Here is a 22,810-nt window from a genome sequence, read left to right as displayed (position 1 = left end):
ATAGTTTGCTCCCTAATAAAGAGAGGAAAGAACATTTGGGAGCACAGAACATAGATTTGCCTTTTTTTTTTTTTTTTTTTTTTTTTAAAAACACTTAACATAACTGAGATTTGTATACAAAACACCTATACACAAAGTGTGCTGTTAAAATAATAGTAACCACAGATAATAGCTGCTATTTAACCCAAGCCACATACACTGTAAATGAAGTTTAACGTCCCCCACCCCCTGAAAATACTGATGAGTATATATAATATATTTATATACCTACTCTCATACACTAACCTACTAGTTATCTCTGCTTACACTCAGGCTGTCAGGAAACTGTCAGCTGTAAATGCGATAAGGTGGGCAGTTTAAAGAAAATACTGAAGCCTTAAGCTTCTTAATGTGCCAAGAATCAATCCCATGAAAGCAAACAACTTGAAAAAGGGTTATATGCGTTTAGGAAATCTCTGAGCTCCCCTTGCTTTTGCCAGAGCTGGAGCTAGCGCTAGAGTTTTCTCACCCTAACGACCCCTGAAGCAGCCCTGAGGGATTGTGAAACAAGGCCGTTACACAAGGCAGCTTGCTAATTGAGAAGTTGATCGGGGGTAGAGAAATCCTGCTTTAGCATGTTAAGTGTCGAAATCAAGCATGACTAGATTGACGTTGCCAAATCACTGTCTAGAGGCCACTCCAAGCCAGGAGCAGCAGGACTTTTCACACCTGATAGGCCCTCACTCTATCTACATCAAGTCACATTAAGAAAGGAATGTATTACAGAACTGTAGCTTGTGCCCCTTAAGAGCATTACTTGTACTGTCTAATTGCAGCTTCATAGTTTCTTAAAAGTAGCAAAAGTGCCTATGTGTCAGAACTGCACATTATCTGTTCTACTCAGAGAACCCACTTCATCTCCCCATCAAAAAAGAAAAAGGATCCCTCCATTCCAGGAGATTGATTAAATGAAATAATTTGTTATACGATATTAAAACACATACATACAAAAAAGATTTGGTTATCACCACTTTGGATAATACAGGTATTGAGAAGAACTGGGCCAACGTTCAAAGTAAGCTGCTGTAACAAGAAGCACTTTAGTTGGTGCTTTTCATAGTCATATATTAACTCACTAATCCTCAAAACAGTCTTGTGAAGTAGGTAAGCATGAGGGCGGGGCTATAGGAGAAAGTTTCGGGGCATGGCTGTACGAGAATAGTTATCCTGCTGCAGTTGAACCAGGATAAGTCCCTATGTGGACATTCTATTTCAGAATAAAATCAGAATGATTCCAAAAGAGTGTCCACATTGGGATGTACACTGGTATAACTATAGCAGGATAATTATTTGGGTATAGCTATACTGGGAAATTTCCCCTTGTAGACAAGCCCTGACCCTTTGTCTGAGAGAGAGAGAGAGAAACCGAGGCAGAGAGGATCAGCAAAAGGGTTTCAACTGTACAAACTAGGTGCTGAACTCTTACCAATTTTCAATGAGAGCTGTTGCCTAATTGTCCTTTGTACCTCTGAAATAGCTACCAAGAGCCTGTGCATCCCCTCTAGGATTAGAACTCTGCAGTTCCCAGTCCTCGGCTTGCATCTATTCTAAAAGAGCTCAGTTCTCAGCTTCTTGCATCATCCTTTAACGCAGCCACCCAGTACTCCAGGTACTCTTCTCACCCCACAGAGCATACTGCAGGTAAATTTTGAACAGAAAAGGAAATACATGGGCACGTGTGGCCAGCCTGTGAAATTCATTGCTAAAGATGGCTATGGTCAAGTACCGGAGGCAGCTTCTAAAAAGGCCTGAGTAAATTTTTGACCAACACCATTTGTTGTTATAGATGGAGCACAATCTAACCACTGTGCCTTTATGCAAGTCCATTGGGGCAGGAACTGCCTTTTTGTTTTGTGTTTGTCTAGTACGTAGAACAACAGGATGCTGGTTTATGATTAGGACCTCTGGGGAAAAACCCAAGACGTGCTGCACAGATTACTGAGGCCTTTGAGCTAAAGGGGAACTATGAAAGCTGTAAGTAGCAGCTATTGCAGCTCCAGGGGCACAACTAAGGGTATATCTACACTGAAATTAAAAACCCCTGGCTGGCCCATGCCAGTGGACTTGGGTTCGTGGGGCTCAGGTTGTGGGGCTGTCAGCGTAGACATCCAGGCTCAGCCTGGTGACCGGGCTCTAGAACCCTGCAAGGTGGGAGGGTCCCAGAGCTCGGGCTGCAGCTCGAGCTAGAACATCTATACCGCAATTAAGCAGCCCCACAGCCCGAGCCCCACGAAGATGAGTCAACTGGCACGGGCCAGCCGCAGGTGTCTAATTGCAGTGTAGACATATGGTCGGAGGAGACATTACATTAGAGCAGGTAACATTTTTTTTTAAATTTCATGAGATTTTTTGGCATTATTTCTGTTCTGCAGAATATGAAAAGATTTCATTTTTCATTTGTTTAAAAATACAACTGACTTATCAATATTATTGAAATCAGTAACTCCTTTGCTAATAGGTCTGACTATGGCTTCAACAAACATTTTGTTGATAAAAATAAAAAAAAGTCACATCTTTAAAAGAGAGGCCATTGGAAAAAAAATTGCTTGAAAAACATCAACCTGTTCTAGCTGTGTATTACACATTTTAAAATAGGGGTCATCAAATGACATGCTTTAGGATATCAGCTATAAACAGTGGGGAACCAGGATAGAATCTTCACTTCCCAGTGGCATTCTCCACCCCTTAAAACACACCCCAACCAAATCCCGACAGCTTTTCACAAACTGGCCTGTTCTATTCCTTCCCCGCGGCCCCTTCCACCCCCATTTTTCTGAAGTACTGAATGTTGGCCTGTTACTGCTAAAGCTGAGATGCCAGACTTGATGGACTGAACCTGTATGATAAATCCAATGTTCCTAGGTATCCTAGGATAGTAGAAGTAGGAATGCTGTTTGGTTCCTACCAGAGAGTTACAATTTCAAGTCACCAAAGATTAGCTGTTAGAGCTCATCCCTTCCTTTCCGGTTGTGATGGCCAGTGGCAGACAGCGCTGCAAGCATAGACAAGCTTAAAGTGATGGGAAACTATAAGAGTGCAGGAAAAAGGTGAATAAAGCGATCTTTAAAAAGAACAGGAGGACTTGTGGCACCTTAGAGACTAACAAATTTATTAGAGCATAAGCTTTCGTGAGCTACAGCTCACTTCATCGAATGCATTTGGTGGAAAATACAGTGGGGAGATTTACACACACACACACACACACACACACACACACACACCCCCCGAACATGAAACAATGGGTTTTATCATACACGCTGTAAGGAGAGTGATCACTTAAGATGAGCCATCACCAGCAGCGGGGGGGGGGGGAGGGGGGGTTGAAGGGAGGAAAACCTTTCATGGTGACAAGCAAGGTGGGCCATTTCCAGCAGTTAACAAGAACATCTGAGGAACAGTGGGGGGTGGGGGGAGGGGAGAGAAATAACATGAGGAAATAGTTTTACTTTGTGATTTTGTGTAATGACTCATCCATTCCCAGTCTCTGGAAATTCCCTGGAAATTGCCAGTGTAATTATATTAGACACACAGGCATTGCCACAGGAGCAGAGATGGCATCTGGTCTCCCAACAGTAGTCAGCAGCATATAGTTCAGAGGAAGATGTGAAATCCCCACTACGGACAGGTTGGCTGAAGCACAAGGCGCAGATATCCCCTAAAAAAAAAAAATCACTGTGGCCAGCAGCTACAGCAGTAGCTCGGAAGAGAAGCCAGTTCAGATACCAACAGCCCACTCTGAGACACAAGCAAGCTTCTGGTGGCTCTGACAACATCAGTGGAAGCCTAGATGGCTCCCACACAGTCACTTAGTCAAGCTCCCCATTCCCTCCTCTATAAAGGAAACAAATCACCTCTGAGACAGGTAGGGTAAGACTACAAAGTAATAATTCTGCTTAAGGCGCTGTGGGGAGAGGGGGGAAAGCACCAAGTTCTTCAGGTTAAATGTGGTTCATATTTATTAAAAGTATGAATTTTAGTGCATAGCTTGGTTTTGATTTTAGAGAGGAAAAGAATCATCATCACAGATATGTACATAAAGAGAAAACCAAAAGGAAAAATTCACTCCTGCTTTTAATTTTAATTGAAGCTCATGAGCCTGTAATCATGGGGCAGGCAGACGTTTAGGACAAACAGTTACCATTGAAGACATGACACACACTGAAGGCCACCTCTGCAGTACTAAAGCAGTTTGCAAGTGCAGCCAATTCTTGTACAGGCAATTTTACATTGAAGTCCAGCCTGCCCCATTAGACTCAGTGCACAGACTTTTCCCCCCAGAAGTTCCCGGTGATTCACTTTGCCTCACTATGTCCCGTAATATAAAAGGCTATTCTTTCTCAGTTATCCTGCCCAGTCAGACCTTTTCAGGATTTCTTACAGCTGTTCATTAACAGAGTATCAGTTACACTGAAGACTTTAATTACTGAAAGATAATAAAAAGAGTATGGGTCTGGTTCTGCAATCCTTTGTCTCAGGGCTAAGGGTTACAGTCCCATTGGCTTCAGTAGGTTGGATTCACCAGTGTACCCAGAATCAGACCTATGTTACCACACAAAAAGAGTGAGAGTTCAGAACTCCGCCCCCCCCTCGCCCCCCCTCACACACACCATATTGTACTTAGAAATAAAGAGGCAACAATGCTCTATTCCAGTGAAAAACGCACTTATTAGCTGACCCTTATTGAGCAAGGGTGATGCTTTAACTATAAAGCATTTTTCCCACTCTAACCAATTCCGCGGGTCCTTATAATATTAAGGATGTGTTATTCTGCTTCCCAGATGCCCCATGCATAGGTTGCAAAGTGTAGGAAGATGTGGAAGGAATCCAGTCCATTACAGTCCATTTGTATCTAGTATGTCACAGCTACAAGCATTTCCCACAGAACATCTCTCTGTCATTTGATAATCTGTTACTAATACACTGCTCAGAGTCCAGCGAAGAGGCTCACTGCTATCACCCCATAACCACCAATGGTTCGTGGAAGCTGACAGATAAACCAGTCATGATTTCAATCCCAAGGTGGTCTGAAGATACTTGTATCAAGCTTTAGATACATTTCTGTCTTTTGGGGACCATTTTAGCCAAGTTTACACTTCTTGTGAACACAAGGATACAGCTTAAAAAAAAGTAGTTGAACTAGGGCTAAGTTATTATTTGTTACTGGTAGAATGACAGAGTACATAGTATTTATGGACAGATATGAAAGTTCATAGAATGTAAAATATAAGAATTGGCCAAAAAGTTCAAATATTAATTCAAAATTAATATCAAAATTTTCAGCTGAACTTGCTTTAACTGTGTAAATAGCCTTTTTTGCATTCACTGGAATTATTTTCAGAAAGCTAAATTAAAAGAAAATTACTGAGACATTGGTGAACACAGCTAATTTTAATTAATAGTGCAGATTATAGAAAAATGTTTGCATCAGAAGCCTGATTTGATCAGTTATGCTTACCTAATGAATGAATCAAAACATACCAAATGAATTAAATTAGCTTGTATTTTGAATTTTTGAAAAAAAACTGCCGATTACACAACGAAAATAATAATTTTGCAATTTCTCAGATTTATTCCTTCTGTTCTTGAATGGGTGGGGAGGTGAAATTTGAACACACTTGTTATGAGTTACTAGTTAAACTCTAGAATCTAGCAAAGGACCTGGGAAGAGGAACGGAAAAGGAAAAGTGAGACGGCATGACGCATGCATCCCATTAAAAATAGTACGACTTAGTACCACCCTTTATTTTTTTTAGATTTGACAAGGCCTCATCCAATGCCCATTGAAAGCCTTCCATTGACCTCAATGGCATCAGGCCACAGGCTCTGACCACAGTGTACATCTTTGCTTAGAAGGAAAAGGAGTGTAGGGGGAATTTTATTAGTCCTAAAGTGAAACTTGATTCTTTGCTCTGATTTACAACTCATGCAAACCCATTAGCCACAATGTGATTGTATGACATTTAAAGTCAGGGCAAAATTTGGCCCATTGTGTCTGATCTTTATTACAGAGAATTTTAAAATTTTTAAGAGGAGGAAAAAAGGCCTTTTTCCGTAGTAGAGTGAAGTCTGTTAATAAATACATATGGCCATTGTAACAATGGATCACTTACAGTGCCAATCAGATATCCAGACAAAGGCATGTATATAATGACTTGTATTAATAAGGTTATGGTGGGAGTCACCAAGTGGCTTTAGAAGTGTGAGGAAATTACATACTGCTGTTAGTTTTGCAATACAGATTCTTTTAGGGAACTGGTGCAAGCAGAAGGAGAGTTTGTTTTTTTTGCCATACTCTCTTTGATTAGTATCAGTTCCTTCTGAGAAGCCTCCATATCCTGTTTTAGGTCTTCTTCATAATTCCTTCTGCCCAGCTTTTACTGCCTCTTGGATAGTTTTGATTTCTGCAAGTACCTCTGTATTTTGTTCCATCTCTATTCAAAAGGAATACCAGCTCATAGCTTCTCTGTAAGGAAATTCTATATCACTGCCAAAAGGAAACAAATCTCCAGGGTTTGCAAATTGATTTTCTATTGGTGAAGAAACCACTGGCATAGAGTCTGGGTATTTACTTGGTGTAACTTGTTTTATTTACACTATATACACAAGCTCTTGAACAGAGGTGGACATGAACAGGCAGATAACTAAGTGCGTCTTTTGGGAATGTCAGCCAAAACACCAATGATCAATTCCCAGGGAAGAATCCTGCCCCAAGAATTGACTCTAGATAGAGAGATTAAGGCAAAGAGCAAAAAAGTCTCCTGCTGCTTGCAATAGCTACCCAAGAAACAAAAACAACAATACAGCATTTCTGTAAAATGCTCCCACACTAAAGAAAGAGAACTATGTATACCAGTGCCATCTGGCGACTCCCATCACCACCACCATATTTATGGAAGTGCACATCGGATGCAGATTTTTATCTCTGTAGAACGTAGATAAACATTTGTACAGCAGAGAAGCTTGCATCACTACACCATATCATTTCATAGTACGCACTTCTCTAAATTGTCTGAACATAAATAAACCTTTAATCGAGCAAGAAAATAAAAACCCCTCACATTGACTTAAATGGGGTACTTGCATTAGAAAGGCTTGTAGGACTCGCCCAAAAATAGCAAATAAACCATAATGGTGTGCATAAAGTTGGCCAGGAGCAAGAACAGGAGTGACAGCACCAAAGTTAAAGATAATTAAAAGCTAATAAGCCATGAAGCTCACTATACAACAGCTCAACACCTTCTCTAGCTTGGATAGCTTTACAGTGATGGTTTTCCTCCCATTTTGGTCCATTCAGTGCCTTGTTTGGCAGCCTTGCCCCTACTAATAGGAACATTTCCTCCATCTTGCAGCTTTTAATAATCTATTAAATAGTGTAGGGTGTTTTTATTGTTTGTACTGTGAAGGTATCTATGGGGTCCAAACAAGGATAAAGACCCCCCACTGGGCTAGGTGCTGTACAAACACAGAACAAAATGATGATCCCGGCCATGGAGAGTTTACAACTGAAATAGGACAGGTAACAGGTGAATATAATGAACAGAATGGTGAACCACAGAGAATCAGTGGGGCAATACTGGCCAACATGATAGGTAGCAGTCACAGCATACCAGCTGCCGAACTGTGGTCTGTTTATTTTTATAGGCATCACGGTAGATATTGTTATTCTTAGCCAATGCTTGCACCAACACGTTTCCTCCAGTTGTGACAAATACGCTTCTATTCCACTCAAAGAGCCTCCAGTGTCCTAAAGTTTCCGTAATTCGTGTTATGATCACACCAACTCGATTTCTCTACTACTCTTACCAGTTTCACATTCACAGATAATTTCCATATCCAGCACTTTTCCATTTGTTATCTTTCTCCACTTATCACCCACTCTGGCTATTTGCCTGTACTCACTGCCGCCCCTTCCATGATGTAATTGCCAACAACTGGGAATGTTTTCTGCAGGTTGCCACTTTTCATAAGGGGAGTTGCTATGAGAGAGAGAGAGAGAGATGAAGCCTAACAGGTGCTAAAGCATGAAGAGGTGGCAGCCTATGTTTCACTCTAATATTTAATACTATATTCCACCATTGTGGAAAGAAAGGCCAGGCAAACAGTGCCAAGGGTTTTATGTTATATGGGTTTTGGTCTCCACCATATGATGGCAGCTGCACTATCATAAATGGAACAGGAATCCAGTCCATTACAGATTTTATATGGATATCTTGTCCAGTCTGATTGGTCCCCCAACTAAGGTTTCTGGGGTTTTGTTTGTGTCTATCAATAAATAGCAGTTGGTATTTCTGCAATCAATACATGACTTAGAATAGTCACCATCAAAAAGTAAGCAACTTTCAAAGAGAAACTGTCAACTGAAATTTGACCCAAAATTTACATTTCTTTAAAAAGAAATCCCCATGTTTTTATGAAAGCAAACATCAATGTTTCCACAATTAAAAAGAAATCCACAATGCAACTGAACAATTACCATGCAGTATTTGAAACCCAAATAATGCCCAGGATCTAAAAGTGAAATTGACTACAAAACTGAGAGACTAACAAATTTATTAGAGCATAAGCTTTCATGAGCTACAGCTCACTTCATCGGATGCATCGTTGCATCCGATGAAGTGAGCTGTAGCTCATGAAAGCTTATGCTCTAATAAATTTGTTAGTCTCTAAGGTGCCACAAGTACTCCTTTTCTTTTTGCGAATACAGACTAACACGGCTGCTACTCTGAAACCTGACTACAAAACTGTAACTGACACACATTGTTAATTCTCTGAGAGTATGAATATAAACTGTAACAAGGAAACTAGATTTCAGAGTGGATAAAAATCAATGATTTTCTTTAAAAGATTAAAAAACAGATTTTATTTAAAAATTGGATTTTTTGATAAAATGCTTTTTGAGGAAAAAAGCAATCTGAAGATAGTTTTAATTAAGATACATTATAGTATGAGATAATATATTCATGTAATGTTTAAGAAAAAATTTGTAAATGACTTCCAGTAGTTCATGGATTAGTGACTCAATCTTATGGGGCTCCACGGGCTTCTGTATAGATTATTTAGGTTAATCTTTCTATCCACCCAATGGGACTCAGTGCTCAGTCTAGAAGATACCATCAGAGATGCTTAGTTTTACAGTTCTCAAACTGTGGATTTGTGTCTCCAGAGAGAACATGATTGCAATGGCTGACTTAGGAGTTAGTGGGGCTCTGTGCTCAGCTTCATTTTTGGGGCCCCTCCTTGGGACCCAATCAAGAAAAAGAACATTCTCTCATCTCCCCAGCTGCCTCCATTTTTCATTCTTTTTTTGATTGTTGATTGTTCTTGTAGTCTTATTTTTCCACAGACCACTTTGAAAATCGCTGAGGGTCTCAGCGGACCACTTAATGATCTTTCCAAATATTGTTTGTACTGTTAGCTACCTATTGTAATGCGCTTTGGATAAGAGCGCTTGATAAAAAAATGTAAAATAATGTTAGGGTGCAGGGTCTGGCCAGGGCTTAGGGCACAGGAGGAGGTTCGGGGGTGGGGTGCAGAGTCTGGGAGGAAGTTAGGGTGCAGGAACGGGCTGGGGGTTGGGATGCAGGGTCTGGCCAGGAGTTAGGGTGAGGGAGGGGGCTCAGGGCTTGGGCAGGGGGTTGGGGTGTGGAGCGCTTACCTGGGGCAGCTCCCGTTTGGTGTGTGAGTTGTAGGTGGGGATGGTGCAGGAATCAGGAAGGGCAGGTGGCTGCGGGTGTGAAGGGGGGGTGCAGGAGTTAGGATGCAGGAGGGGGCTCAGAGTTGGGGCAAGAGGTTGGGGGTGGAGCGCTTACCTGGAGCAGCTCCCATTTGGTGCGATGGGTGCACGGGGGAATGTGGGTGTGTGTGCAGGAGCTCCTGTTTGGTGCTCAGAGTGGGGGTGGGGATGTGGAGGGGTGCAGGAGTCAGGGCATGGGGTGTGGGGGTACAGGAGTCAGGGAGGGCAGGGGGCTGGGGTCATGGGGGGTGCTCCCAGCCCTCTGCCCCGAGCGACTCACAACATGGTACGGGGGGGGGGGTGCCAGGGCTCTGCCTTTGCTCTGCCCTGCCATGATTTCATCCCCTTCCACAAGGCCCCACCCTCACATCTTCTCTGCCTCCTCCCCCGAGCGTGCTGTGGCCCCGCTCCTCCCCCTCCCTCCCGGAGCGACCTGAGCACTGGCAAACAGCTGTTTGGCAGCGAGGAGGAAGCGCTTGGGGGGAGGGGTAGGAACACGGCATGCCCAGGGGAGGAGGCGGGGGAGAGGGGAGCTTGGCTGCCGGTGGGTGTGGAGCCTGCAGCAGGAGCCCCAGGAGCCAGCAGGACCAAACTTCTGCCCCTGCAGCTGCCCGGCCCTGGGGCCCCCATGCCAGGGCACCCTGTGTTTTACTATAAATCTGACTCTGCATGCTTGTTAACAGCAAAAACATTTTAAAATAAATAGAGAGGTGAGAAATAAACAGACCTCAACCCTATTATCTCTCTGCAAAATTTGTGTACACAGAGTCAATCCCTTACCTCTCTCTAAAAGTGCAAAGTTTCAGAAAGTTCAATGAATAGAAGATTGTTGGGGATGGACTAGATCTGGACAAGGAGAAGTCGTCTTGAGATAAATGTGAGAAGGAAGGGACAGGCAGTAGAAACCAAAGTGAAACTGTTTGAGCAGCACATTCCATAAGTTTTGAGGTCTTTCTGAGTGTAGCCTTCATTGACTTGAGATCTACCATTCCATTCTCTCACTAGAAGGGAAAACCTATAATGGCAGGAGGCTGTAAAAGAGACCCAATTTGGGAATATTTCAATGAAGTTCCTCTACCTGTGGGTAAGACAGGCATGCGTGTAAAATGCAAACAGTGCAACAAAGAAATGCAAGGCCTGGTTGCCCGAATGAAACATCATGAGAAGTGTTCCTTCTCAGGAGGAAGCTGCATTGAAGAGGAGGAAAGGAACATGTCTGAACATGCAGGATCTTCAGGTTGGTAAACTTTTTTATTTCATACTTCTTTCTTAAGGACTGCCTGTCTTCCTTCTGTACTACTGTTGAATTCTCATGTTTGAGCAAAGAATATAGTTGTTGCTCGATGGTACTATCATTTTAGATGCAGTTGTGATAAAAAAATAAATAGCTGAAATAGGCAGATCTTCCTTTTACATTTCACCTTTAAAGTAGTACTGAGTGTCAGTGAATGCAAGGAGTAATACTAAATGAACAGTATGGTAATAATAATTAAATAACTGACTTATTTGACTTAACATTGACTTATTTTGTTTAGGAGAATCCATCCTCAACATATAGGATTCTGAAGACTATCCACCTTCAAGATCATCATCATTTTCTATAGTTTCAGAGTTATCTGCCAATGACAGTGTTTCAGTCACATCATGCATGTCACATAGCCACAGTATATCACCTGTAGCAAAAAGAAAAAAAAAATCTCCATCATCCAGAAACAACCATAGATAAGTTTGTGATAAGAACCAGCAGATTACAAAAAGAGGTAATTGATGAAAAAATTGCCCGGTTTGTTAATGCAACAAACTCTCCTCTCTGTATGGTTGAGAACCTACACTTCATTAACACGGTTCAGTCATTAAGACCAGGATACAGTCTACCCAATAGAATCATAAAGCAGATGTCACAGGCAAATTGCTGGATAAAGTGTATGAAAGAGAAATTGAGCTGTGTGCAAAAGGTCTAGAAGGTGAAATTGTTAACCTGAGTCTTGATGTGTGGAGCAATGTCCACAATGATCCTGTTGTATATGCTTGTGTGACAAAAGAAGGGAATGTCTTCCTTACATAATCAATTGTTACATCAGGAAATGCACACACAGCAGAATACTTACAAGTAGCAGCAGTAAAAGCTATAACAAACTGTGAAAAAATGCAAATGTCTAGTACGCAGCTTGGTCACAGACAATGCTGCATATGTATCCAAGATGAGAAGAAATTTTTTAGAAGAGAATGAAGAGACTCCCAAGCTAACAACATACGGTTGCAGCGCTCATTTGATGCACCTCCTAGCCAAAGGCTTCAGTGTTCCAGAAATAAAGGCTAATGTTGTTGAAGTTACAAAATACTTCCCTAACACCCACTTTGCAGCAGCTGCTCTGAAAAAAGTGGGAGGAACCAAGCTAACGCTCCCACAAGACGTGCAATGGAACTCAGTAATGGACTGGTTTGAGCACTATATCAAGAACTGGCCTAATCTGATAACAGTTTGTGACCAAAATCGTGAAAAAATAGATGGCACTGTCACAGTCAGAAGTTCTTAACATTGGGTTTAAGAGAAACGTTGAACACATGCTGAGTACCCTGAAGCCTATTTCTGTAGCCTTGAACAAAACGGAGGTAAATAGCTGTTTTATTGCTGACGGTGTTGAAATTTGGAAGGAACTGAGTGAGATCTTAAAAAGAGAAATAGGCAATGACAGAATTAAATTAAAAGCATTAAAAAAACCCCGAATGGGACAAGCACTATTTTCAGCTCATTTTCTTTCAAATATTCTCAATACTCGGTACCAGAGTCAAACCTTAACTGCTGAAGAAGAGGAGTTGGCTATGACATGGACATCCAGCAATCATCCCTCCATAATGCCAACTATAATAAACTTCAGAGCTAAGGGTGAACCATTCAAGAAATAGATGTTTGCTGATGGTGTTTTAAAGAAAGTCACACCAGTGAACTGGTGGAAGTCACATAAGCACTTGGATTCAGAGACTGGAAGTGATAATCTCACTTTTAACAGCAGTAGCTTCTTCTTCTGCGGTAGGAAGAAAATATTCTTCCTTTGGACTAATTCATTCCAAACTGAGAAATAGTTTGGGACCTGAAAAAGCAGGAAGCTTGTTTTTCTTTTCCGGATTACGAAGAAAGAGGAAAATAAAAGGTGAAGACGACTAAGATAGCTGCAGAAGCCAATATTTTATGTTTCTCATGTTGACCTGGCTGACATAGTCCATTTAATTTTTGTTTTGTTTAAAAATATTTCATTTAACTATTTTAGTTAAAAACAATTTTAATAAAAACAAACCGGATTTTAAAAAACTTGAATGTTTAACTAAATGCAAAAATTTATATGCTTGTTTTGGTAAAATATTATGTTTGCTGTTGAAGAAAAAAAATCCAGAATACATAGCATTGTTGTTTTAGTTTAATGAAACAATTTAAAATGTCCATCTAGTGATGTCCTCCTCCTAATACAGCATGGCAAGAAATCCTCCAAATAGTAATGATTAACCTGTTGAACTGGAAATAGTTCACCTCCCAGTGACTTCATAAATATCTGCTTCAATTATCTTTGGTAAATGAAATAACCAAACAAATCATTCCTGTTCTGACATAGCTGTAAAACTAATCAGAAAAGTTTTCAAAATAAATCACTTAAAAATGTATACTGTGTACCTTATAAAAATGAAACCTACATTTATCTTGGAGTTGTGAAGAATATGTATTAAGGTTTTAACAACCAACAAGAATGCACTTTTATGTGGAAATCCATGATTAAACAGAGTCTTCCTGACTAGCGATTTAAATCAATTTGATTTAAATCAAATCCACCCTGCTAGATTTTTAGGTATTCCACTTTTAATAAATTTAATCTAGTGCTAGCATCACAAACAAATTCCTTTACAACATGCAGTATGATTTAATTTGGAGGTGCCTATACAAGATAAGATCTCTGCTAATTTCAACGTGCAACTTAAAATTTAAATTGGTTAAGAAGAACTACTTGTTAAATCCTTAGGTCCTGATTCTGTATACACCTGTGCACATGAGTAATTTACATGATCAGTTCCATTGAAGTCAATGGGACTACTCACATGAGTAAATTTACAGTGCACATCAGTCCCCAAGATTGAAAGCTCTTCAAAGTAGGGCCTGTTTCTTCTATATGTTCTATATAGGGCATAGGACACTTTCAGGGAGGATTAAATAAATTCATACCAGAAGGTATGTTTTTGTTGTAGAGCAATCCCTAGGAATATACACGGTTTATTGGATAACAAGTATTTTGCTTATATTGCTAAGGTAGGTCCAAAGAGATGAACCCCGTCATTACTATTAGCATGGTGAAATTGTACGCAATTACATTGGTACCTCATATTAAAGGAAGAGGTTTATAAAGAAAAAATGTTATGTCATAGACTAAAAAGATCACTCTCCAGCACTCAAATCTAGATTGGCTCTCACTTTTTTTAACCAATTAATAAGAATTAAATATCACATATTAAGTCTTGTTTAGTGACTTTCCTTTTTGTTGTTGTTGTTATAGGTATCTGTTATTTGTATTGCTATAAAAAACAAGAAAATTATGTTTGCTAGAAGGTGCTGTCTGAGACTCTATGGCATTTTTTTCTACTGAGATTTAGAAATAACTTGGGTAACTGTTGACTTGTTAATAATGCAGTGTATCTTCCCAATCGCACACACTTATCTCAAACCCTTGTACTTCCTCTTTCGCTGGAAATACTTCGGTTTGGTGTGCGTACAGAATAGGATGTAAAAGTCCATAGCAAAGTCAGAGCCCCTGCTTAAGAAAAGTAAGGAGTAGTTTTGAAGAAAGCTCATCTCTCATTTTAGGTTCAACTAAAGGGCCAGATTTTCAGAAGAGCTCCTATAGAAAATTTTGCCATAAGAGTCCCAATGGGAGCTGCTAGGTGCTGAGCACTTTTGCGAATCTGGTCCTTATTTCAGTGTTTAACTGGCAAGCTCTACTGACTGTGTTGCCTCTATAACACACACACACACACACACACACACACACACACACACACACACTCTAATTTTTAACTTAAACAGGAAGCGCTAGCTGCACTACGTCTTCTAGCATTTCTTGCTTAGTTTGAAACTCGTATGTTTATAAAGGCACTTAAACACCACAGAATCAAGATACCTAATCTAGTTCCTATTTGGCCAGTTTGTCTCACTACTGGGGTAATAAAATAAAAAAAAAAACAAACAAAAAAAAAACAACTGAAAACAAAACCAGTATTTGTCAACATTCATTCAACGTCCAAACAGCTGCTCAGTTTGACCACATTTATATCCCTTGCCAATTATGAATGTTTGCAGTACCCGTGCACATATACAAATAAATATTTGTGCATGAACAGGAGAATTCCTGATTCATTCATTTCCTGTATGAAAAAACTTCAGTCATCTCAGCACAGAGAAGAAACACATGTGAATTAGGTGACCAATCATGCAACACAAATACCCAAAGCAAACATGAACACCCCATAGACTGACAGAGGTTTCTATGAACTATTTGGCAAATACACTCATCTAAAATCAGGATCAATTTGCAATTGTGGGAGGAGGACAAGGGAGGGCTAAATTTGTTCAATAATTTATTTTCAACTAACAATCTGACCAGCCCTAGACCAAACATCTGAATTCTCAATGTGATTTTAAGTGGTAGCCAATCAAATACAGTACACCCTGTGTGCATGTTGCCGAGTTGTTAATCTCAATAGGTTTCTAAACCAAATAAAAAATATGGAGGAATGCATAAACTGATTCAAATTAACCAGGTCTGACTACACATTTTAAAAAAAGCACTGGGTGTGCCTTGCATCCAATAGCAACAATTTGTTATGCACTGTAGTGTTACAGCACTCTAAATGGTAAGTAACTGTTTAAAAATTCTGAAGCATTCCTAAAATGTTTCACTTAAACATTTCTGCAATAAAATCTTATTGAACTGTTGCTTTCATTAATTTTCTTTACACTAGAGACCAAGGAATGCAAGTTCGATTTTTTCTTTTCTTGTTTTTTGTTTTTAACTTTGCCTACTACTAGCAAATAAACTCTCTCTCTTTTTTAATAAAACCCTGGCCTTGAGTTTTGGCCCCTTAATAGTAGTCTACATGGTCGACTACCCTTGGTGTTAAATTTTCTTAAATTGTATTTCTGTCAGTATATCATTTTTTTAAGCAATGGACCCTATAATAGCAAGCACTATTCTGTCAGGAGTACATTTGAACAGCATGATACAAGTATTTTTCACTACAGGAGACAAACAATGATATGTATTACATGCAGTAAACATTGCCTTTGGTACATAGGGTTCTCTTAGCATTCATCTGTCTAAAAATCTCATTGTGTCCTGAACAGGGAAAAAACCATGCCTTCTCATTAACAATTGCCGAGGGCTGTAGGTTTGTAAAGTGCCAACAATGCACTGTCGCATTTCTCATGAAACAAGAGCTTGATTGAATATTACAAGAGATGGTAGAAACCCAGCCAGGTGGATTAGGATGCATTTTAAATAGTAAAAACATAATAAGCACCTATTTCACTATGCCGCTTACCTAATAAACATGTACTGAATAATTCTTTTTTTACAAATTTTGTTTTATAAAAATTTCTCCTGAGAATACTAAGCTAGCAGCAAAGGGAACATGATCTCATTTTGGGTGAAATGCACCCCACTCCAAGAGAACAGCACAAGGTATTCTATTCTATTTCAGCTGTATGTATGGCCTCCTGTGAGTCATCTGCTGTGGTCTTCCTTGGTGAGTCTGTATGTTAGGGGATAGATTTTTAAAATGATTCAGTGTTGGCCTGACTCTGCTCTGATTTAAAGTCAGTGGCAGCAAATTTAGGCCAACACTGAGTCTCTTTAAAAATCTTATCCTACTTTATTAAACTTTAACCAAGCTTAACTTGGCATTCTATCCTGCAAACGTTCTATCCTATAAGCAAGTAACTACACTCCAATGAGTAATTCCATTAAAGTCAGCGGGACTACTCCCATTGCATAAGTGATGGAGGATCTAGCTCTTGATCTGTTAATTACATTCCGACTTGGCGAGAATTCTTTAAAAAAAAAAAAAAACACAACTAATTCCCAATCATTCAACAGCACTTGAACTCTCCTGGTCAGAGGTTGAGATCAGTAGGGGAACAATGGTCCAGCGGTTAGGATACTAGCCTGGAATTTGAAAGAGCCACATTCAATTTCCTGCTCTGGAAGAGACTATGACTTTAAGTTGCTTGTTTTTTCTGGTAGCGATCCTCAAAGGTAGGCTCCTAACTTCCATACATTTTAAGGTCCGTCCCTCATTTCTCCATCTATAAAATGGGGCTAATAGCTCTTCCCCACCTGACAGGGGTATTGTGAGAACAAATACATTCAAGATTGTGAGGTGCTCAGACACTACAGTAATGGGGGCCTTCAGTGTTTAGAAGAAACATACTATTCAGAGCTCCTGGGTTGTAGTCTAAGCTTTCCCAGGACCTCAGTTTACACATCTGTAAAGTGAAATGTCTACTGCTCCCTTAGGGCAATTGTGAGGGCTAGTGAACGTTGACAAGAGACAGAGATTCTCAGATCACTGGTGCTACATAATTAATCCAAAACAAAATTATTTGTAGGTACAGGGCCATATTCTGACTGGATCAGTAAAAACTCCTGCTCTGGACTAATAAGAGATGGTGACTGAGTAAGGGCTTTAGCCCCACATGCAAACATGACTGGAAGCAGATTGTCAGTTGGGAACTTAAACACTGGACTTAAAAAGAAAGTGCAAAGATCTTGGTGAAGAAGCTTAAATACCAAGTATAACAACCTTCCATGGCCCCAGGAAGGGAAAAAAGTGAGTGAAAAGGATGACTAAAGGTGGGAAGAGTGGGTATTTTTAAAAGTGACAAGAAAAGATGTATTTCTTAAAATTCTGCTATGAATATTCTAATGGATTCCTCCCTCCCAGGCTACCCCAAGTCAAGCACCTGGTACGCAGCATGTTCTGCGGAGGCAGCTACACAGCTATTTGTACCAGGCCCATAGTTCATTTTGCATCTGATAACAAAAAAACAAACAAACCCCAACCCCAAAACAGTTATTTTTAATGGGTAGGGTTGTTGGAAGAAAATAAATTACAGTCATTTCACAGAGAGAGAAGCGATCACTGGAACTATATAGCCTTCAAAAATAAACAGAGAGAGTAGCTGGCACTGGAAATGCTGAGAATATTTGGCAGAATCTGTAGCCTTCCTAGATCCTCTCTACGCATTCTCCCAACAGAGCAGGAGAAGGTCTGGGCTGGAATTAAAATGATTTGTCTTGTAGCAAATGAAGTGCATGAAGCACACAGTAGTCTAAACAAGGTCTGGGGCTCTCATAAGAGATCTTGTGGTGAGATTCACACCCCTTTATGCCAGATAAAGGCACTGGAGCACCATACAAGGGTGCTAAAAGCCCTAGATCCAGCAGGGAGAGAATTCCCTCCGTGCAGGAAAGGAGGAAGACAGCCACAGGCTCCAGTCCAAGGGCCCTCATGCCAAACCCCAGGGCTAGGAGTGGAAGGAAGCATCAGGGACAGGGATACAGCATGTAACACAGCAAAGATTCTAGGCTGTGCTGCTGCTCTGGTGTGGTTAACTCTCCAGGGCTGTCTAATTATACTAGGTCTGCTTTGGCCCCTGCAGCAGCCCAGAATTGGGAGGGTACAACAGTGGCTTAAAGACTTGAAGCTTGGCACAGCACTGACTCTCACCCTTGGCCTTTTGATTGTTCCCACCACAGTTTCTTTGACATCTGGGATGAGGATGTTGGAGCCCCTCCTGGGGGCTTCCCTACAGGGACAGCACTAGCCTCCCCATCAGGAGAAGGAAGGGGGCACACAGCTCTGCTAAAGAGAGGGGATAAGTGCTAAAGGGCAGGGATGAGAATGCCATCAGAGCAAAAGCAGAACACCAAAGAACCCTGGACAACGCCTACCCCACCGAGAAAGTATCGAGGGGGTCAGTGGATGCTGCCCTCCCAGCAGGGAGATCACCCTTGCGAATGATAAATAATATCTAATTCTTATACAGCACTTTTCATAAGTAAATCTCAAGTGGTGTGCAAAGGACATTAGTATCATTATCCCCCTTTGACAGATAGGGAAACTGAGGTACAGGGAGGTGAAGTGGCTGGCCCAAGTCACACAGCAGGCTTGTGACAGTCAGGAACAGAACTCAGGTCTCCTGAATCCCAGTCCAGTGATCTAGCCACTTCCTCCTCTTTGTTGTGGTTGGAACTTAGCAGTGTATTCTAGGGTGGGAGGTTAAGTACCAGTGCTTCACTCAGGAAGAGTTCCTTTGCTGGATATAGGCATACAAGATACTCTAAAGCAACAACATGCTCCTCTGTCTGACCACTGGATGATGATCTAAAATCTGCAGCACCTTTGAAAGCTGGTTCCATGCCCATAGATGGGGCCAGCCCATTGCCTTTCTTCTTTGTAATTTGACCTCTCTCAGCACTTAGAAGATCTTTACTCCAGCCCAGAAATCTTTGGCAAAGGAGCAGGGATCGGATGCTAAGGTTATCTTACACTATAGAGAAAGCCTTTGTATTTAAAAAAAATGCAGTGACAAAATGGCATTAAGTAACAGCTACACGACTTTCCCATCCAAAATACACAGAAACTAGAAGCAGTTGGTTACAGTAGTTAGACTGCCAGCCCTCTCAACCCATGAGAGAAAGATTCAGACAGAAAGCCCACTATGACTTCGGTCTGTGATACATCATCATATAGGGCCCCACTGCTGTGAAACGCTTTGAAACAGGAGACCTGTTTATTCTGCACAAGAGCCTGAATATATACCCAACTCAGTCCTATTGAGGGACCACTGGGATGGAAAGCCACTCTCGCTGCAGTATCCACAGGCGACACTGGTGGAAAAGGCCTATAGAAATTATATTCAAAGCCCACAGAACGTACTATAGATTTGTGTCACTGCTACACAATTCTATACACTGTTTTGTTTGTTTTTAAATATCTATGAGGACTTTTCCAAAAGACAAGGATCACCCCAATGTCCCAGCCACTTTAGCTAATCCCAAATAGGTACATATGGGAGTAAAAGGCAGAGGCCAGCCACAAATGCCAGTCACTGTTCTGCCTGAGTGCAAAAGCTGCGCAAGTCAAGTGCCATCGCTAGACATGCTTAATGGGTAGAACAAAGACAAGGACCTGCTCACCATCCTTCTGCACCAGCCAGCAGAAATGAGATAACCGGAGGGACAGAAGAGAGCATGCTGCACCCAGCCACAGTCGCTGCTGTGCACTCTCCTCCAGCATCCCCTGAGGCAACGTCCCTGCCTCAGGCACAATGCCTTTGGGCCCTGCCTCCAGGACAATGTGCCTCTATAGTACACCCACTACAGGCTTTGGCCTAAGCCATAATAGAATCCCGACAGCCTTCTTAAAATTAAGTAAACAAAAGCACACATTGAAAAATCTGTGCTTTGTTAGCATAAGAGAAACTTATGTGACTTTTTGGAATCACTGTGGCAAGTTGTGAATTACATGGGAAACAAAAAATCCCTGCTCACTGCACATGATTCAAATAATAATATAATCTCTCTAGGTGATTTTATCTTAAAAAAATCACTTGTGTGGCATTTTAATTTTGTCCTGTGCCCAGAAGAGTCTCTTATCTCTCCTTTAGTGGGTGCTGGTACCTCAGCTATCAATGAAGAAAGAGGGAGGAAAAAAAACCTCTCAAAACTGATGCTGGAGAGGAGCAGTTCAGTCCACAGAAAGTACCTTGTGCTAGAAGGTAACGTATAGGAACCTTCAAGTAGGCCAAGTAGTTCTGAACCTTTAGCCAAAAAAAGGCCTTAAGCATCATTCTTTCTGGAAACACTACAATCAACATTTCAGGACATCAATAAATGAGAACCAGGATCTAATCTGATCAGTTTGATTTTTTAACTTGATCAACCTTTTGAGATTGTATTACAGAGGTAACAAACAACACATTCAACGTGCTCAGACTCATCAGGAAAAGCATTTGTAAGGCCTGTAAACAGCTAAGTAGAAAAACTATCATGGCTATGATCCAATAGTGGAGATATATACCACCGAAATACTTGCTGCCTCAGAACACTTACTTTAGTCATTTCCTACTCTCTATTAATTCATTCAAGAGCAAAGTTGTCCCTTTATTGGATTTTTTCCCCTCAACATGCCTGCTGAAGCAGGCCTTTAAATTTTGCAGAGCCAAGCAGCTGCAACCCTAAAGTAGCCATTTTGTAACTAGCTGTTACCTGCTGCATGGGGCTCTCTTCTAACCAATGAGTACCTGTTATGTTTTTCATATTCTTAGTACTGAGAAGATAGCATATTGTCACAGGACTTTCTGGCAACAGAGACTACAGGTGACTTTCCCCAGCTCCAGGGCTGTGGCTGTTGGGGAGAGATGGCCCTCCTTCCCAGCCTCAGCTCTGTGGCGGGGAGAGACTGCCCCACCTTTCCTTCCCAGCCCCAGCTCGTGGGCTGCCGCAGCAGGGGAAGAGAGGGCACATCCATTGCATTTGAAAGGTAAAACTACTGCTATGAAAATATGTGTTGTATGCTTTTATTTGTAGAACAAAATAAGTTATTTTTTTATATAGGTTTTTATCCAAAGTGCTTTATAATAGTTAGCTAATGGTACAAACATTTGGAAAGATCATTAAGTACTCTGCTGAGACCCTCAGCAATTTTCAAGTGGTCTGCAGAAAAAAAAAAAAAAAGTTTAAGAACCACTGATCTAAAGAACAGCACCACTGGCAGTCAGGTTAGTTTAACAGGGGCTGTTAAAAATGCAGTGCCAACCACTGGAGCTCTGCTGAGAGAAGAGCATTAAGCCTGTACCAGTGTGTGCCTAGACTTGTTTCCATGTGTGGTTACACTACTGGTGTAGTTGCACCACTGAAAGTTTGAGGAAGCGTGAAAGTTTAAGGCTACATGACAGTCCTTTGAGGGCTGGAAGTCTATAGTGTTGGACCCTGAGTTCTTTGCAGATATGGGGTTTCTAGGCCTGCACCCAGACTCGCATTTCATTTCCAAGAAAATCACAGTTGTATCTTCTACCTCTCTTCCATTCCCCCGCCCTGCCCAATTTTTCTTTCAGTGGAAAGGGAACACTTATCCTTGTACCAATAGACCTATTGGATACTCCAGGAAAAGGAAGAACCAGTAAAAGGTGGTGTTCCTATGTAATTCTGACAGTGTGCTGCATTAATAATCCAAGTACTACCCCATAAGGAGTTGGTGGCAAGAATTTACTTTTCAGAAAGACAACCCATGCAGGATTACACTTACTGGGGAGGGGAAAGGAGACTTTAGAACAAAGGAACGGAGGCAGTTAAAATGAAAAATCTGCCAAGGAACTTTTAAAAAAGCAGAATGTGTGTCTGATAAAATAACCTTAGAGGCTTAAAAGCTGCTTTTTAAAAACCACACAGGAAAAATTGTTTTTATCTACATTAGGTGTTTTATCTGCTAAGATCACAAGTCCACCTGTGTTAAAAAAATATATACACACAGCATATTTAGTTCCAGCGTTATTTTGCCAGATGCAGTAGGTTCCTATGAATGAATGACTGGGAACCTGCCAAACTACAGTAGATATTTTACAAATAAACCAGCTCCTGTAGAGATTTAAAAACAAAAAGAAAAAAAACCCACTACTTTAAATACAGAAGGTATATTTGGTTGGTTGGGTGGGGAGGGAGAGGAGGAAAAAGTGGCAGATCAGGGGAAATATTGCATTGGTAGAATAAAAAGGGAATCATGAGCACTTTAAGACGCATCTGAATTCTTAAAGGAACCTGTAACGATTAATACCACCTCTATGCTAGATTAAGATTTACTCCTTTAAAGCAATATAATTTTGTTCCTAGAGAGGAGAGAACTATCCTAACACACAGGAGGTAAGAAAACAGGGTGGGGGCCAGGTACTGTTCTGGAAATGGCAGGAAAGAGATCAGACAGGGTCATACCTAGAGATGG

General features: G+C 40.9%; 1 protein-coding gene across 7 annotated transcripts in view; it reads right to left on the bottom strand.

The window, feature by feature from the left end:
- Positions 1-22,810, bottom strand: part of LMO3 (LIM domain only 3) — an 81,005-nt gene that overhangs the window by 30,181 nt on the left and 28,014 nt on the right. For 4 of the 7 annotated variants that reach the window (XM_043516891.1, XM_043516892.1, XM_043516902.1 and 1 more), the window contains one exon: positions 7,843-8,015. The exons of the other annotated variants lie outside the window; for them this stretch is intronic. In XM_043516891.1, the coding sequence (XP_043372826.1) occupies positions 7,843-8,015 (173 nt within the window). The remainder of the gene's footprint in view (positions 1-7,842; positions 8,016-22,810) is intronic. 7 annotated transcript variants of the gene reach the window in all.

This window comes from Dermochelys coriacea, chromosome 1, assembly GCF_009764565.3.
Source record: "Dermochelys coriacea isolate rDerCor1 chromosome 1, rDerCor1.pri.v4, whole genome shotgun sequence".
Classification (NCBI taxonomy): Eukaryota; Metazoa; Chordata; order Testudines; family Dermochelyidae; genus Dermochelys; species Dermochelys coriacea.
Note: the sequence above shows the minus strand (reverse complement) of the source record. Positions and strands in the feature narration are given on the sequence as shown.